A 17,676-nucleotide genomic window follows, 5' to 3' on the forward strand; every position below is an offset into this window, starting at 1 on the left:
AGGCTGGTCGCGATTACCATGGCTGCATGTACCGGTAATTTATATAACAGGAAATTTACCTTGACTTGTATTTCCAAGTGCGCATCCAAAAGCTGAAATCTTTCTTAACAACTCCGTACTTGTGTTTACGCGAAAAACATTTTGGTAACATAAATCGCTATGTTTGTAGGGTTTCAAAAAGTGCCTTGACCCAGGCTAGGTTTTTCAATTATCATGACTTGCATTGTTTACCTACAATTGACAAAATGTATTTGAATGTTTTGTTGGAGAGCTTAGGTGTAATCTCTGAGTAGCCCATAGAAAAGTAATGATGCTAGTACTTCTTGGTGTTGAAATTGCTTTTTCCAGGGTTTGGTTTTCTGAAAGCAATACATTTATGAGCTTTCCTCTAACACTGGCTCAGTGTCTTAGGTATACAGCAAAAAGTGCAATCCACGTCATTGTGCGGTTTTAACTACCAGAAACTACTACAACAATGACGTATATATTGTCTTTCTTCCTTGCCAAAGATGTGGCCTAGTTAGAAGATTCTATCTTCAAGAATTTTGCATCAAAAATTTCTGTAATTAATTCTTTATTTCTGAGTAGTAACTTGGCCCTTTGAATTCACTTAAAAATATAGTCGAGTCAGTATGTTGTTTGCCTATATACAATAATGATTATCAGTTTATTAATGATTATCAATCATTCATTTACATAGCCCTCCAGGTTGTCAATTGTCTGCCAGTGTTGTGTCTATGGCATTTAAATGACTGAGAAATTACCATTTGTTTTATTTGCACCAAACCGTTTGGAACGTATAATCAATAACTATATCGCACAGCTTCGGGGGTGATATATTTTCCTTGCAGCCACGAAAGTGACCTTAAGCAGTGAATCTATTTTATTGTGAAAACTGGTTAGCGATCACCCACAAGGATGGGCAGTGGCAACAAGTTATAATCAAAATGGTTGAAGCATCCTTCAGGCTGATTTGATTCAAAATTTTGCAGTTTAAATGACTAAGGGAAATCAGTTGACCTTACCTCCATTGAAATAGTTAGGGAATTCAAGGTCATGTAACACAGTTCTTGGCCACTATTACCATTTACATGTATGAAGTGGATAACTGCTCTGCAGTTTCTGTCTTTCTGTGATTATGACACGGAGAATATCCAAAACAACACATTCAATATTGTTAAGAGGAATGCGTCTCAGCAGTGTAGACTACAGGAGGTTGTGAGATTGTGTTCTTTGTATATATAATGATCTCAAGTACAACATGCCATTTCAGTATATACCAGACTTCACTGTACATGTTCAAATAATGTTTTTTTTATTTTTGGAAAGAGTAGGTCATGTTTTCTTAACTGAAAATTCTTGGATTGTATTCAGTACTGGTTATATTCATGCCCAAATAGTACTGTTAATTAATATACATGTAGATTATATATTGGGTTTATTTGTGTTTTTTTATGCAAAGATTAATGTTATTTACCTGTAAGGTGGTTGTATGTCTTATGTCTTCATTTATAGTTTTTATTAATAACCAGTTGCTTAATAATTTATAAACATGTGATCTGTACAGTGTAGATTATATATTGGATTTATTTGTGTTTTTTATGCAAAGATTGATGTTATTTACCTGTAAGGTGGTCTTATATCTTATGTCTTCATTTATAGTTTTTATTGATAACCAGTTGCTTAATAATTATAAACATGTGATCTGCACAGTGTAGATTATATATTGGATTTATTTGTGTTTTTTATGCAAAGATTAATGTTATTTACCTGTAAGGTGGTCTTATATCTTATGTCTTCATTTATAGTTTTTATTAATAACCAGTTGCTTAATAATTTATAAACATGTGATCTGCACATGTTTAGTTGCTTTGATGTCATCTTAGCAAAGAGACAGAGAGCATCCTCCTTGTTTCTATTTATTCATTATTTGAGTTCTGGCCCAATCCCCCACCTGTGGGCAAGGAACTGAAGAATGTTTGAGTTTTAGGAAACACAATATAGAATTTTTGGAAAATGAGAAATGCTGTGAGGATGCAAGTTACATGTGAGTGCTGGCACAGCCTTTTTTAAGTTCTCCCAAACTCTCAATTTGTTGGCACCAATGTTGCATTCAAAAGCTTGCGCTCTTTTTGTTTTCCTATGAAGTTACAGATGTATGAATTGGAGTGCGCTTTCTTGTAGCGTTTCTGAATTATTTTAGTCATAACTTGTAATTAAGTAAGACTAGCTGTTGGCCGTTTCCTGGGATTGTCTCTACACTCCTTTCCTTAACTCAGTCCAATTACTGGGGAACAATAATATTCATTGTGTTATTAAATATAAATGAGGGTTCAAAGTAAAATCAAAGGTTTTATCCTGAATTTGTTGGCTTTTTTGCCAAGACTGTTTTTTAGCTGGTTGAAGAAGATGCCAACAATGTTTATTTACCAATCAATCAAGATCACAATATATGTAATATATAATAGGTCACTTTTCATCTGTCAAAAAAAGAATTGGAAATAGTTTCACTTTATCTAGTAGGTTGTCTTAGATTAGAATCTCACTTCACTGAAAATCTGAATTTACATGTACGTTAGATGCTAGGGGTGCCCACTGCTACTGGGAGATGTGCATGAATTAAGTTATGACATCTAGCCTCCACTCATTTACAGAGATCATACTATGTCACTGCCATTAACAGAAAGTTTATCAGTATTGGCATTTTGTTGACAGTTTTATGGAAGGCTCTAGTTCATCTGACCCACAAAATCTATGGTCAGTTTGGGGGTGGAATTGATGAACATGTAGAAAGTGTTATTTTTCTGCCATAGCCCTGGTTGTTTCAGCTTGATCTGCCCCAGACTATAGTTCTAAAGCGTGGATAGAGGAAATGAAATAGAATGTATAACTCGACTACTGTGACCAATGGAAATAGTCTAGTCCATATAATTTAAGTGTTCAAATGAATGCATTTAAACAACAGTTTCTTGTGTCTGTATACATATATGCTGCACACAGGAGAAGTTTGGGAGCAAGGATTCGTTAGGAAATAGATTGTGGAGAAGTGCTGAAATGGAGGTAATATACCGGTATTTGAATTAAAGTAACATCACCGTAATGTAATGCCGACGACTGTAAATAAAGTAATTTCTCTGCACTTCTATTAATTGAATATTTTTTATCAGCACCTTTAACTCTACAACCTGTAATGATATCACAAATAGGCTATACTCTAAACTCTAATTCTCTCAGCTGCTAATGTGACTATAACCTCTTATTAATCTTTCTTAAATGAAGTCTTACAAGAGTGTCAAAAGAAGTTTAGAAAATAAAATAGTTATTAATCAACTGAAAAAATTTCTTTAACAGCACTTAGTAAATCCCAAAGTAAAACAGAATTACATTTACAAGCACTTGTTGATTCCTAACAACTTAACAGCATTTCAGTTTTTATTACACAGTACAATGAAGAGTTTGAAATAAAACAGCTGTTTAGTTTATATTATAGTCATCAAAGTACTCAGTGACCAATATTTAAAGTCTTGGTGACTTAAATGTACAAACTGTGTATATACATGTATCTTGTTTAAAAGTGATTGTTTCCTAATTTAGGAAGAAAAATCCATTGAGGAATAGCTTTTCCATGCCAAAATCTTTTAACCATACCACGAATATGGTTGTTTGCTACTGGATGTGAAAACAAGGAATAGCTATAGTCACAAAGACAGACTTACTGGTGATTCTAAACTAGAAAATGCTTCTGAAAAAGAGCAAAACATTGTGCACTTATGATTTCTATGGCTCTGATTTGGCTCCAGCTTTTCATGTATTTAGATTACATGTATTTTGTCTTCTGTGAATGCTGGGAGGGGAGGGAAATCTGCTATTCCAGCCGCTCTGCACCTTGAAGAAAAACTATTATAAGTAGCCACAATGAAACTCTGAGGGTGTATGCAGGGGTTTCATAAAATCATTTTCAGCAGAAGGGCAAAATGTTTTGTGTTGAACTTCTTAACAAGAAAAGTTTCCTCTAGATGGTGTAACCAGTGGGCAAAACCATTCTCACAGTCGGTCAATTTGCACGGTTTCAAAACCTTTTGTGTATGGTTCATCTGAAAAAGTTTCCTTTGAGGTGAGCAACACAACACAACGACATCATTTCCTGTAGTAATTATGTTACCACGTCCAACAGCCGCCATCTTAGGTCACCATCGTGGATTACTTTATCTTTCCACAACTTCTCAAAACCACCTAAAATGACTAAAAGTGATTAAAATTAATCAATCAAATAGTACTATAAAGTCCTGAAAACATAAAAATATACATAACTACAGTTAGTTCATGATGTAATATAGTCAGACAATGATATTAAATTTTGTTAATAAAAGCAAGGAAATTCCAAATTTCGAAAAACAGTCCTGTCAAAATATGGTTATCATGGAAATATCAAGTTCTGGGTAGTATGACATGATGTCATGCAAATTGTTCTCAGAAAAAAAAAATAGGGAAAGTGACAAAGTTTTGCAACTTTAACATTTAATTTTAATGTTGAAAAAGTTGTAGACAGTTTAAGCTGCCACAGGCAGCTTCTTCTCCTGGTCTGAGTAAAGTTAATGCCTTTGATTATATAACAATATAGATTGAAATTAAAAAATAACTCACTGCCAAATATAGCAAATTGAATAATTTTGTCTTAATCTGTATTTATTAGCAATTATTCACTGGTATTTAAATTATGGTGATGTGAAGGGGTTATCACATTGTTTTTCATCAAAACAAAATCATTGTCTTTAAACAGCTACTACTATGTTAGACAAAATTTGTTTAAACCTAATCCTAATAATACTTAGAGCGTGTTCACTTTATGAAGACCTAACATATATCATGTTTATGTACGTTTAATGTAAGGCAGTGGGTACCGTTACTGATAAGAATTTTTTTCAGCTTTTACACTGAATGTTGTCATGGCTTCAGAACTAAACTTATATGAACAAATTATAATGTTTTACAAATATTAAACGTGAAAAATGAGAGTATATGACTCTGTTTCCTGCCAAAATGTTTTTACGAGATGTAACTTTGCATGGTGAACTCTGTGAAATAATATTAATAATTATAATACTTAATTTATATAGCGCTATGTCTATCACTATCCAATAGCGCTGTAGTGAACAGGTTAATTTAAGAAAATAATGATGGTTGTACACATGTAAACCAGGGACACTGTGATAACGAGGTGACTATGGGATGGTATTAATTGTCTAATCCTAATTCGAATATAATTTGTTATGGTGATTGGCACCTCCCCCTTAAGGAACAATGTAAATCTGACTGTTAATTAAGCTTCTCAGGGGGCTATCAGGATTTTACTTTTAATAAATTGAATCAACTTATAATGCGGTGTTTGTATGGTACTTTGATGAATAAGGTGTTATGATTCTTTTGAGTGCAACTACCAGTTTGAAATCTATATTTCCCCCAATGCTTACTGTTTTTCCTGATGGTTTGATAGTTCAAAGTGCCTCTAAACTTTTCTCTCCCAGAATCTCCATGTAAAAGAAGACCTTAGTGCCTTTGCAATGCCATGCATTGACTATACGCAATCCACAGCTGATGGCTTACCACAGGAGCAACAGTCATCTAGGGAGTGGGTCTTGGAATGGAACAGAAAAAGTGACACAAGTGAAGTTGAACAGTATTTACAACAAATGCAGCGTTCACGCAGCTCATCTCAGCCAGATTATAATTCAGATTCTCCTACTGGGAGTTTTGCACGTAGTAGCTCAGTGCCAAGAAATGTAGTTTCAGGGGAAGAGCAGATGGAGAGTGAACCATTTGAAATCCAAGACTTGTCATGTTCACCTGGAAAGAAGTTTATGGAGCTGCGGCAGACCATTGGAGAGGTGACATCTGATGAAGGCATTGCTGATGATGAACCAAGAGGAAATGAAAGGGTCTTTGTAAGTTTATTTTCATGGTACTAGACACTGTGTTGTTGTACATATAAGTAGGGTAAAGTTTGCATACAAGCCAAGTGGCCCATCAGGCCAGAGCTCATCCTGGTTTCTGTAGCATGAGACGACTGGGAGTGTTTCTAACCCCCCCCCCCCCCCCCCCATTTATACACCTGGCTTGAGAGAGGCACTGTGAGAGTAAAGTGTCTTCCCCAAGAACAGAACACAATGTCCCCCACCAGGGTTTGAACCTGGACTACTGGATCCAGAGACAAGCGCACTAACCATGAGGCCACTACGCCTCCCTTCCACATGTAAGTATTAGCATTTTATTTATTAAGTATGTTGGAAGATGTAGTCAATTGAGCGGTCAGAGTGTCGGAGTGTAAGTCCTGGCGGGCACCATTGTGTTGTGTTATTGGGCAAGACGCTTAACTCCCACAGTGCCTCTCTACTTAGGTGAGGGGTAATGCTGAGGAGTAACACGGGATTAGGAAGATGCGTTGTTGCTTAATGCTACTGGAACCAGGATATGAGACACTTTGGCTGATGAAGACTTGACTCTGTTAATGATTGTTTGTGGTTATATCACAGCTAAATAAAGTACAGTCTAATTTAGAGAATCACTCACTAATTTCTTAAAGGAGTTATGTACTGCACCAGGGCTGTCATTAAGTTTTGATTCATCTGTAGCCTTGATCTTCATACCCTTAACAAACATGTTACCTCTTAGGTGAATTGTATCAACTACAGGCAAGTTCACCTGCACCATCAAGGGCCCATTAAGCATGCTCAGCTGTAACAGATGCTAAACGTTATGGCCCTCATTGACAGCCCTGCTGCACAATACCTTAAGTCATTTGTTTTTGAAAAGACGTTCAAAATTACTTACAAATTGGAAACAAATCGCAATTGTAGTTTTTAAGGTAGAAAATACCTAGTGAAAGTATACAGGAAATTATGTTTTTTTTTTTCAAAATGTGCCATATACTGTAAGGTTTCTTTCAGAACACTGCAATAGATATCGAAATCTTGCCTGGTGTTATTAACTATTACTAACAATTACTTTTTCTAATATCACTGTAGGCACGAGGATCAGATAGTGATGATATGCTTCTGGATGATGCGATGACAGGTAAACTTTGACCATTCCCTTTAGGAATGATTTCAGAGGATTTTCATTTCATCACTGGATTTATTTAATGTTCCTCTCCTCCAACAGATTTGGGGGAGCACTATATGTATACTAACTTCCTTAAGTCCAGAACATGCTATGACATCATGCCAAAAAGCTCCAAGATTGTGGTATTTGATACTAAGCTTAGGGTAAGTAATGCCTCTTATATCTATGTTTTGCCATGGGTACCTGAAATAATAATTTTACTGATTGGCACAGTGTACTTCATGTGTCTATAATAAAAACTGAGTAAGTGTTGGCAATGAATTAATAATAATTTCTCAATGTAGGTGAAAAAAGCATTTTTTGCGCTGGTTGCAAATGGTGAGTACCAGACGTTACACTGTATAGGTTAAAAACCTAATGTTCTCTTGAAAATATCCCCTACTAGGCTCCTTATATTTGTTTAAGAACTGATTTCAGTATGTGAATAGTTTTATTGTGATACACTGGTCTGAAATTCATTACAACAGTTGATCATCCCATGCCCTTTAAAAATTCAGAACCAATGTTTTTGTAGCTTAATCAGAAAATAAAGTGCTTATGGTTATGGGGCAAATACTGCATAAAAGGTTTCCCTTTATGTCCAAGCTATTTTCATGTTGTCGTTTCTTTTTTATTACCTTAATTTTTTTGTTTTTGCTATTCTCATTTTAGGTGTGAGATCAGCTCCTCTTTGGGACAGTGACAAACACACTTTTGTTGGTAAGCAATCACACAATGTGTATCCAAGTGATGGTTTGTTTGTTTGTTTTTTCTTTTCAAGATCAGTTGAGGGGTAGGGGGAATCATTTAGAAGGAGGGTATAGGAAATTTTTAGTGTGTTAATGAGCCAAGTAGCCAGGGGTTTCATTAAGGGCTAGGCCCAGGACAAATTGGCTGGATGTGAGGATGATTTTACCCACCTGATTTGCCCTGATTTAGAGGAACGTTTTTCTTATAAAGAAGTTCAGTTCAAAACGTCTTGCCAGCCCATACAAAAATAATTGCCCTGGGCTGCTGATAACGTTAACGAAACCCCTGCAAGAAACACTGCTATCTGACAAGTTGGAAATCAGCAGATTAACTCCAAAGTAGTCCCACCTGTCTAGAAAGGAAATTTGAAACCACACAAAGGCAAGGCAAAGAAACATTTGTCAAGACACGTGGTCACCAACTTATGGTCTATAAATTTGAAGATGATGATAATGATGATTTTCCTTTGTTCTGTAGGAATGCTGACAATTTCCGACTTTATTAACATTCTTCGCTATTATTATAAGTCACCACTGGTAAGGATTGATATGTTGAATTAGAAATTCTTGCTTAAACTTCAACAGAGCCTAGAAATAAAGTCATTACATTCAGTGGTTTTACTAATTCTCTTATTTTCAGGTCCAAATTGACGAGTTGGAGGAACATGATATCCAAGCTTTTCGAGGTAGTGAGCAAAATAGTGATGTTAACATTTGTCTTATGAGATGACCAGGTACATGGTATATGTTTTCCCCAATTCTGCTGACAACCCCCTTTACTTGTTACAGGTACTGACTGTCAGAGGTATATATTGTTGTGGTCTGAATAATTTAATATTTTGTTTTTTCTTAGAATTTGAGCAATCCAATTTGAAAGCTGGCCTGGTTAAAATATCCCCAATGCAGAGGTAATTCTTTAGGAGTGAATGCTAATAACATAATCTACAGATCTCTTGTTATGATCACGCCTCACTGACAGAGAACTTAAAGTGAGTTAATTCTGCATTAAGAACAGGCAACTCATCTTGTCTTGGTGGAAATCAGGTCATGATTTTCATAGCGGAGCTCTGGCGGCCTGGAGGGCCGCCAAGCAGAGCCCCATACTCATATATGAAAGAAAAGGAAACCCATGAATTGATTTTCTCATGGTTATCATGGCTAATGGTATTGCTTGTGGGCGCAACGACGATGGAGTCGCACAACATGGCGGCCATACTCCAAATAATAGGTTGACATAGACATGCAGCCTTGGTTTACCGTGTACTTCTGTGATATTGGACATCCATGTTATGATCAATTGACACCTGTCAAAACAAGGTATCTGCTGACCAATATCACGTGACCATATCGCAGGCTCAAGTTTACAGCTCATCAAGGTCACATGTTTTTTGAAGTTGACCACTGACCAAGTGCTGTTTTTTGATTGGATCGTGGGCTCATGTCAGGTTAACTTGTTGAATACAGGGCAGGATTGTTCGGGAGCTGGTCAAGGTGGCCAAACACAATTTCCACGCGCACTCTTGCTAATGCCATTCAGTGCATGCACAAGGATTGCACAAAGCGTCGATACAGCGATCATTTTATTTGGTCAATGCCCCTCTCCATCTGTACTTTTTCTTCATAATTGGACACGGTGTATTTATGGCTTTACTCTTTTTATCAAAAATGTATGTTAGAAAAGGTAACGATACAAAGAACCCAGCAATTCTCAGATTTTTCTTTTTTACCAAAAGAACCCAGTTAAATGCAGCGCGTGCGTAGTAAGGCAAAAAATTTCGATTGAATGCGGTATAGCTTTCTTGGAAATACGCATATTTCTCGAGAACCACTCGTTAGAATTTTATGAAATTTGGCATGAAAATATTTTACCAAACAAGTAACTGGAATATGGAAAAAAATTGAAAATTGACAGAGGCGATTCAAGATATTCCAGTTAAACTTCTTCAAGTGATAATTAAAGATCCCTCAGTTAAACTATTATTGAAATAGTGCTAACTTGTGAGCATTGTTACGATCTTGTTGCATGCAAATGAAAAAGAAAATCTAACGACTAGATTTTCTGCAAACAAACAAAACCGATTTTAAATGCCTGTTTATATTTATTCATGTTGCCATGGCAACGGCACATACATCAGCCTAGCTATCAGAAATTGAACGTTTGTGTTGTAACTTGCGTGTTGTCATTTTTGGTGACCAAAGGATGAAGGGTTTTAGAAAAAAAGGAGATTGAAACACAGATATCAAAACTGTGTTCGGCCACCTTAACGCTAAGCCGGATTAAAAGTTAACCCAATTATAACTTTTTCTTCTATACAAATGTTTTTTGCTGCTTTGTTTTGTGTATATGATGATTATTAAAACTCAAAACAGAAGGCCAAACAATATACAGAAAACCTCACTGCAAAGTTACAAAACTCAAATCAAAATTCTACCTTTTCCTGGGTTAGCTTAATTGGGCTCTGAACAACCCGACCCAGGAGCTTATGCTTCTAGGCTGGCCGAAATCTATATACTAGATCTCTACTGACTGTACCAGTATTCCAAGGTCTGAAAAATAATAATAAAGTCGCCTTGCCTCTCCAGATTATTATCATAATTATTAGATACTTTTTTGTCTCAAGTTGATTTTCCACTGAGTTGCATGACCTTAAATACGTTAATCAATGTATGCTTAAAATGAAATAGAGAAAATGTATCATTGAAGGTTCGCCTCTGTAAAAACTGTTAGATTTGTTTAGACTACTTTATCTTTTTGAATATATTTTTGTGTGTAGCAATAATTTGCTTAACAGATCAGCCTTCAATTGCATTGCTTTTTTGACTATTTTACAGTCTCCTGGATGCTGTCAAGACTCTGGTAGAATATAAAATACATCGGCTTCCAGTGGTTGATCCATCCACTGGAAATGCTCTTTATATCCTCACTCACAAAAGAATTCTGCGCTTCATGTTTTCATCCGTAAGTTCTAAAAATTACTGTCCAGCCATCTATTGTTATAGAGTTTCAACAACGGCAATGGCGACGTTAGAAACAGCATCTGCATATACACATGTATATTAATTTATAAATGGCAATTAACTAATTTATAATATTTTTTTAAGAATCGCTCTCCATTCTTAGAAAAAAAATGACCATTCATAGTGTTACTAGATGATTTATTGCATGTAATAGACAGTGATTTGTTTTTGTTCACAGTTAACACAAACCAGCCCACCTGAATTCATGAGTAGCACCCTCCAAGAACTAGGAATTGGAACATATCAAAATGTTGCAATGGTAAGTGAATTTTGGAGTTGTGTTTCAGTAATTATTGATTGTACACATTCCTTTTTTACCTTTGGGGCTTGAATGAGAAGCAAAACAAACAGGCACCAGGAGAAACCAAAGCACGGATACTGTGAGCAAGTCACCTACTTTCTGTTGTACCTCGCTCCTAACTTTTGCACTGCCGGTTGTTTAATTTTCTGCTCGTACTCTAACTATTTAACACTTAGACCAGTGGCCCTTAAGGGCGAAGGGTCTAATTGTTTTAGTATCACCCAACTAGTCGGACAGAAAAGGCAATAATAAAGTTAACAAATGCAAGTTGAAGAAGTGTTTATTTGGAAATAAAACGAAAGAAAGCGTCACGCTCGATTGCGCCAATTTCGCTACTCGAGGACTATTACTAATGGTCCTCTGGTAGTGTAGCCAATTAAAACGCAGGATTTGCATTAGTCCACTAGTTGGGTGATACCAAATAATGATATCAGATATTTGCAGTTTTAAGTAGAGGTGGTATTCATTAAAATTAATAGTCTGTCATGTAAAAGATACCACTCCCAGCCAGGTAAAGCAACCAATAGGTGAAGAAACCACCAAATATAAACAACGGGTACAGTTACCTCGATCAGCAGTAAAAGAAAACTTACTATAGTGTTTCTGTTTTATTTCTGAAGATATCTCCTGAGACTCCATTGATAAAAGCCTTTCACATGTTTGCTGAAAAGAGAGTTTCTGCTTTGCCAGTTGTGGATGATAACGGTATGGAATATTATTTTTTTGTATGTTGACCTCTTTGTTTGCTGGTTTGTTTGAGAGAAGAATGATATCCTTATCTGAAGGAACTGAAGGACTACTGTATGCGGTATTGGTCTCAACAGATAGGCCCTGACTGGTGATGTTTACTCTCATAATAATTCCTTGAGTTTTTCTTTCAGGTGTTGTCGTTGATATTTATGCAAGATTTGACGTCATTGTAAGTACCTGATTAACCTTTCGAGGCAGAAGTAATTTTGACTAACACCTTTGTCTTTATTAAGCCTCGTGTTAAATAACAAACATGAACCCTGACTCAATACAAACACAGAACTAAAACAAGCCGGCACAGTAATCGAAATTTCAATTCTTTTCTCGCAGCATTTCCATTGCCCCAAACTTCTAGAACTCGACAGAAATACGAAGAAATTGTTTTCTATTGCTAATAGAGCGGTTTTCAATTGAGTGTCGAAAGTAATCATGCAATTACTTTCGTTTTAGATTGGCTGAGTAGTCTAATTGGTAAGTAACTGGTTTGGTTTTGGTTTTACGACACTCAATTGAAAACCACTCTATATTACGGTGTACATATCAATAGCTGTACCCTTTTACATTAAAGTTTTAATATGAAGAGCATTCCTTGTGTACAGATAAATAGTATTTTTTCACCGTTTTATCTGATAGGGGGAATGCTAAATTAAGTGACAAGAAGTCCTTACAAAAACATTGCACATTGTTTTTTGTATACAGAACTTGTCATACAAACGTAAAACCGGTATAAATTAAGGTTATCACAACAGAGCAATCGCAGCAAACGCATCTAACACAATGAACCAATCAGAATTCGAAACAAAAACACGTACTTGGTGCCAAGCGCGGGAAAATGTGCGTACATCCAATTAGAATTGGGTTTGGTGTTGTTTCTGATTGGTTGAAAGAAAGAGTATGTTAATCTGATTGGTTAATGTGTGCATTGCAGAGCGAAAGCAAACGCTCGTAAATCCTTTGAGCAGTAAATTGAAATCAGTTACGTGGTTTAGTTATATAATAAGTTATATGAATTTTGTTTTAGAATTTGGCTGCTGAAAAGACGTACAACAATCTGGATGTGACTGTAAAACAGGCCCTGCAACACAGATCAGAGGTATTTTAACCATTGCAAAGACTGTTGCGGTGTTCTTGTTGGATTCTGAGAGTTTTACATTACCTTAGGCTTCATCTGTACGTTAATAGTTTTAGAGGTAACATGCTATGTGATGAATGATGCGTCGTGAAAAATATCTTCTCTAGCTTCTTCTAGCAATGTTGTTGTATGTAATCCGTCTAAACCTTTCCAGTCTCAAACATCCTTGTCCCCTTTCGGGTTGTAATTACCTTGTTGGCATTTGTCTACCCCAATATATAGTGAATTGCAGTATTTTTTTGTATTGCAATAGTTGTTTATGGTTCGTAATCTTTCTTTGATTTGAAGGGATTCGAAGGAGTTCATAAATGTTACTTAGATGAAACTCTTCACACCATAATCGATAGATTGACCGATGCGGGGGTGAGACACATTTTCTTAATTTTGACATCTTTTGATGGCTGATTATTTTTGAATTTCTGACATCTCGTTTGTACTAATGGTAATCTCGGTTGGCAGGTTCATCGTCTAGTTATTGTTGACAAAGACAATCGCTGCATTGGAGTGTTGTCGCTGTCAGATATCCTCAAGTTTTTGGTTTTACGGCCTCTGGGTAAGTGTTCTTTTGTTTGTTTGTAACGTTATTGTGTTTGTTGTTAGGGGAACCGCTTGTCAAGGACGGCGTATCAAAGAATTGGCCAATTTTTCAAGTTTGAAGGTCGCAATCCTTTCAAATTTTGCTCATTCGTAACGATTCTTGTTTATATTTTGTTTGTTATCACATCTTTGGTGTTTCCGTAACTTAGAAAACCTTTCTTTTTACGTTCCTTCATTTTGAAAGTAACAGACCATGTCTAAGAAGTTTTGGCTTTAGGGAGGGGAAGGTTAAGTTGAGTTGTTAATCATCGCCTCCTTCGTTTACTTTACAGCATCAAGTCACCTGAATCATTCCCATGGTTCAATGCAGGCTTCAGCGTAATCGATTGATCAGGAAATAAATACAGTATTTGTGTTGGCATAACAGGGGGAAGATGGAGATTCTATTCTTCAAGAAGCGTAAATATAAACGGGGAAATAAGACTGAGCCGATGAGGCTGTTAGCTGACGATGGTATTTTAAAGATAAAAGGTGAAATGATCTGTTTTCCTTTGGAACGAGCAGGCCTCCTTCAACGAGACGTTCCGTATTTACACGCTTCATTGTAACATTTATTTGACTCGTAGACATTTCCTAAAAATACCATGATTCTCTTCAATTTGGAGGCTCGGCTTGTCACGCATGCCTCCCTAACGAGCGTGAGGGAGGTAAAATTGCGTGACGAGTCTAAAGAGTGTCTGCGTAGGAAGCTTGTTTTGCGTGACACGCACAGCTCCACGGATAAAGCTCATTGTAAATGCACACCTCCGGAATACGGGGAAGTAAAAGGTGTATTGTGGTGTTTTTAGGAAAGTGCTATAGAGAGCCTTGACATGTAATGGCGTCACGATTCTGTCTTACCCTCCTCCACGGGCATTTCTCGGAGAGACTGAAAAATAGAGAGGAAGCTGGGAGAGATTGAAGAGTTTGAGGAGGGGTGGCCATCAGATAGGGTGATCCGAAGGTGTTGCTTAGCATTTCTAAGGCGGAATATCCGATTAGATTGTACGGGGCTTAAAAAAACGAGTCGGAGTATAGAAACGTTTTGGTGATTGAGTTTTAGCAACTTTCTGCATCTTGTTTGGTGATTATTTTTGGCAAGGGAAAGCGGCTACCTACCATCAGAGCACCCCATCTGATCGAATCCGCAACGAGGTCGTTGTTTCGGACTTCGTAGACAGCAATCAGAAGTTAAATGTTTTATTTTGCCTTTTGACACGCTTCTTCTCCTCAAGGATGTTATTTTGATGTTTATAGTTTAATAAAACGGACTTAGTGATGTCCAGAACTTCTGGTTGCTTGAGGTTCTCCTTGGAAGGAGGCAGAAATTATAAATGGTCGTTCCTCGTATTCTTTTCACCCAGTCGTCTTTATTCCCCCGTGTCAGTTTTCGTCAGCGAGGACTGGGGATGATTCAGCTTCTCTCTCGGTCGAGTTGTCTGTGGAGGAGGTTAATTTAGCTTTATGCTTGGCCTCGTGTACAGAATAAGAAAATGTTTGGCCCATAGATTTAAAAAGCGTAGTGTGAAATGCTGCTAATCAACGCTTGGCATTTTGTAGTTGAGATAATTATTAGTTAAACTGTAGAAAGGAGTTTATCGTTGCTTACCTCGTCAAAAGTAGAATACGATTATGAAACGTGGACATGTTGTAAGCTGGACAGAAACGTATTAGAGTGATTTCAAATCGGCTGATGCAAGTAATAGGCCATTTCCGAGTGGCCAAAAACAGTCTCCGTGCGAAACCATTCATATGACAATGTGTTCCGCCTACAGGTTCATTTTTATGCAAGTGAAACTTGTTTTCATATGAAAGGTTTTGTACGGGGACTCGTTTTGAAACAGAGGCACAAGACAACTCAGAAATGACTTATTACTGGTATGTTCTCTAACCAATCAGAACAAACATGTTACTTTTTCAACCAATCAAGAGCAAGAAGAAAACGACTGAAGTCGTGATTTGACTGACGCATGTTTTCCCGCGCTTTGCGTTGGTTACATGGTTATAGGGTTATTGGCGTTTGTTGTAATTTCATTACGTTTGGGTTTATCGAGTCAGTAGCCACGTCGGCAAGTCTGCATACAGCTGTTTCGAGAAAGGTTGTCGGAATAAAGCTTAAAAGGGCATTCGACAGTTCCGAAAGTTAGTATGGGTAGAAGTAGAGGGCTGCTGCACGCACTGAATTTTTAAACAGATCAAACAAATTAGCAAATGTCATTTCGTACATTTTCTTTATCTTAACTGGTAGAAGCAAGGTTCTCGCCACCTGAATTTTCTAAAAGTCATGTATCAGTGAAAGAGAAGCTACAGAAAAATGGTTGTATGAGTGGAAAGTGTAATGTATCCTTGCGGATACTTCACGTACAAAGGTACAAATTTGTAGATTTGCTCTACACCGATATGCAAAATTCCAATGAATACCCAGACTCGTATGCTGGACACTTTCATCCGACAACCTTTCTCGAAACAGCTGTAGACAGTTATTGTCAAAGTCGAGTACAGTCCTTTAGTACGTGATTCTGTTTTAGCTGTTTTCGTTGTCATTGCTAGCTATTCGCGCTCATTTCTTTATTATGACATATTTTGAAGCTCTGAAAATTTTAAACGGGATGACTTTCATTTGGAAGTTGGAGGGAAAAGTTCGTTATTGCCTCTCGAAAGAATCATGTCACTGTTTAAGCGACGATTTTAATGGGAAAGCCAATACGTTGGAGTAGCAAAATAAAGTTTCTTGTCCGCTTAACGTCATTTTTACAGATCAAAGCTTGCTTTCTATAGCACTTCAGTTTCAGCATGTCGTAAATTTAATGAACGTCTATTTTTAGATTCTTCAGAGTAAATTGCAAGAAACTTTTTAAGGCTTGCCTTCCAACTTGTTTGCCGACCCATGAAAATGGCTGTCAGAAACATGGCAAATTCTCCTACACAGCTTTCTGTTCTCTTAAATCGATGAGAGCTTTGCTTTTTCGACCTTTAATTCACCGCTATATGTAAAACAGAAGAACCGACTGAGCCCACTGTGTTTGTCAGAGGTTGCTAAGTTACACTACGTAGATATCGTCCAACCTTGTTCTCAGGCTCTCTCTCCTCTGCATTTCTTGTAAGGACAATGGAGGCAGAGGATAGAGAAGAAAACCTGCTAACGAGGTTGAATATCGTCTTGGAAAACTGACGTCACAACTCTCCGAGTGCTCATGCCATTTTTTTGGATTGACAAATAAGAATCGGTACATTTTCGGGTGACGCCGCGTTCTTTCGTCTCGGTCATTCCTCACATTCGTTGTGGAACTTGGTTTTAACTAAATAATTCGACAGAAATAATACTTAACATTTTCACATGGTTTTCTGTAACAAAATGGTAAATATTTTTACAACTTCTCACGGAGCGGACTTTTGGTTTGTGTACTATACAATTTGTTATTGGAACATTTATATTTTTTAGCTTAAGTCAAGGTCTTTTGAATAAAGGTCTTGAAAGGGCATTGATGAAAATGTCTTTAAGAAGCACTAGCCATGTTTCTTTCAAGACGGTTTTTTCAAGGGCAGGACCTAGTAATAAGTGGAGATTTTTAGTTTCTTTGGAATAAAGTTGACATTCTGAATTTGATTCCTGATTTCCAGACTTTTCTTCTTGGAAGCTTTTTGTAGTATGACTGAAAGACTGATGAGTGTTTTTAACTTCACTTGGATCCCTCTAATTCGAACTCGGTTATTTCGAATTCCCCGTTATTTCGAACTTAAAAACATTTCCCTCGGATTTGCCCCTCAGTCATTTATTACTGACTATTTCGAACTATTTTTTGTTTCCCCTGGCAGTTTGAAATAGCGGGGACCAACTGTATAATTTATGCTGAAGCCGGTGAAATAATTGTCGTTACGGAGGTGTATGCGAAACTCGCCCGCGCGTTATGCTAACATGCCCCTGTCGCCCTAATGAATGGTGCATGATTACACTGAGTTCCCAGGGCCATCCCTTTGATATACAAACGAACCTCCCTGTGCGACCACCTGTCGTAAGCGACCACTTTTCCGAAAATTTCCGTAGTCAAAAC

The 17,676-nt window shown here is 37.0% G+C and overlaps 1 protein-coding gene across 2 annotated transcripts in view; it reads left to right on the forward strand.

Annotated features, from left to right (window-relative positions):
- The window catches only part of LOC145487268 (5'-AMP-activated protein kinase subunit gamma-1-like), an 18,311-nt gene extending 1,080 nt beyond the window's left edge, over positions 1 to 17,231 (forward strand). The window contains exons 3-19 of one of the 2 annotated variants that reach the window (XM_081466010.1): positions 3,001 to 3,060; positions 5,526 to 5,942; positions 7,023 to 7,071; positions 7,159 to 7,262; positions 7,404 to 7,437; positions 7,771 to 7,818; positions 8,326 to 8,384; positions 8,488 to 8,533; positions 8,701 to 8,755; positions 10,680 to 10,806; positions 11,044 to 11,124; positions 11,787 to 11,871; positions 12,048 to 12,085; positions 12,938 to 13,009; positions 13,337 to 13,411; positions 13,508 to 13,601; positions 13,918 to 17,231. In XM_081466010.1, coding sequence (XP_081322136.1) covers positions 3,001 to 3,060; positions 5,526 to 5,942; positions 7,023 to 7,071; positions 7,159 to 7,262; positions 7,404 to 7,437; positions 7,771 to 7,818; positions 8,326 to 8,384; positions 8,488 to 8,533; positions 8,701 to 8,755; positions 10,680 to 10,806; positions 11,044 to 11,124; positions 11,787 to 11,871; positions 12,048 to 12,085; positions 12,938 to 13,009; positions 13,337 to 13,411; positions 13,508 to 13,601; positions 13,918 to 13,967 — 1,494 coding nt within the window. In that variant the 3' untranslated portion in view covers positions 13,968 to 17,231. The remainder of the gene's footprint in view (positions 1 to 3,000; positions 3,061 to 5,525; positions 5,943 to 7,022; positions 7,072 to 7,158; positions 7,263 to 7,403; positions 7,438 to 7,770; positions 7,819 to 8,325; positions 8,385 to 8,487; positions 8,534 to 8,700; positions 8,756 to 10,679; positions 10,807 to 11,043; positions 11,125 to 11,786; positions 11,872 to 12,047; positions 12,086 to 12,937; positions 13,010 to 13,336; positions 13,412 to 13,507; positions 13,602 to 13,917) is intronic. The other variant, XM_081466011.1, reaches the window with a different exon arrangement.
- The last annotated feature ends 445 nt before the right edge of the window (positions 17,232 to 17,676 follow it).

The sequence above is a fragment of the Orbicella franksi genome, chromosome 5 (genome assembly GCF_964199315.1).
Source record: "Orbicella franksi chromosome 5, jaOrbFran1.1, whole genome shotgun sequence".
NCBI classification, from domain to species: domain Eukaryota; kingdom Metazoa; phylum Cnidaria; class Anthozoa; order Scleractinia; family Merulinidae; genus Orbicella; species Orbicella franksi.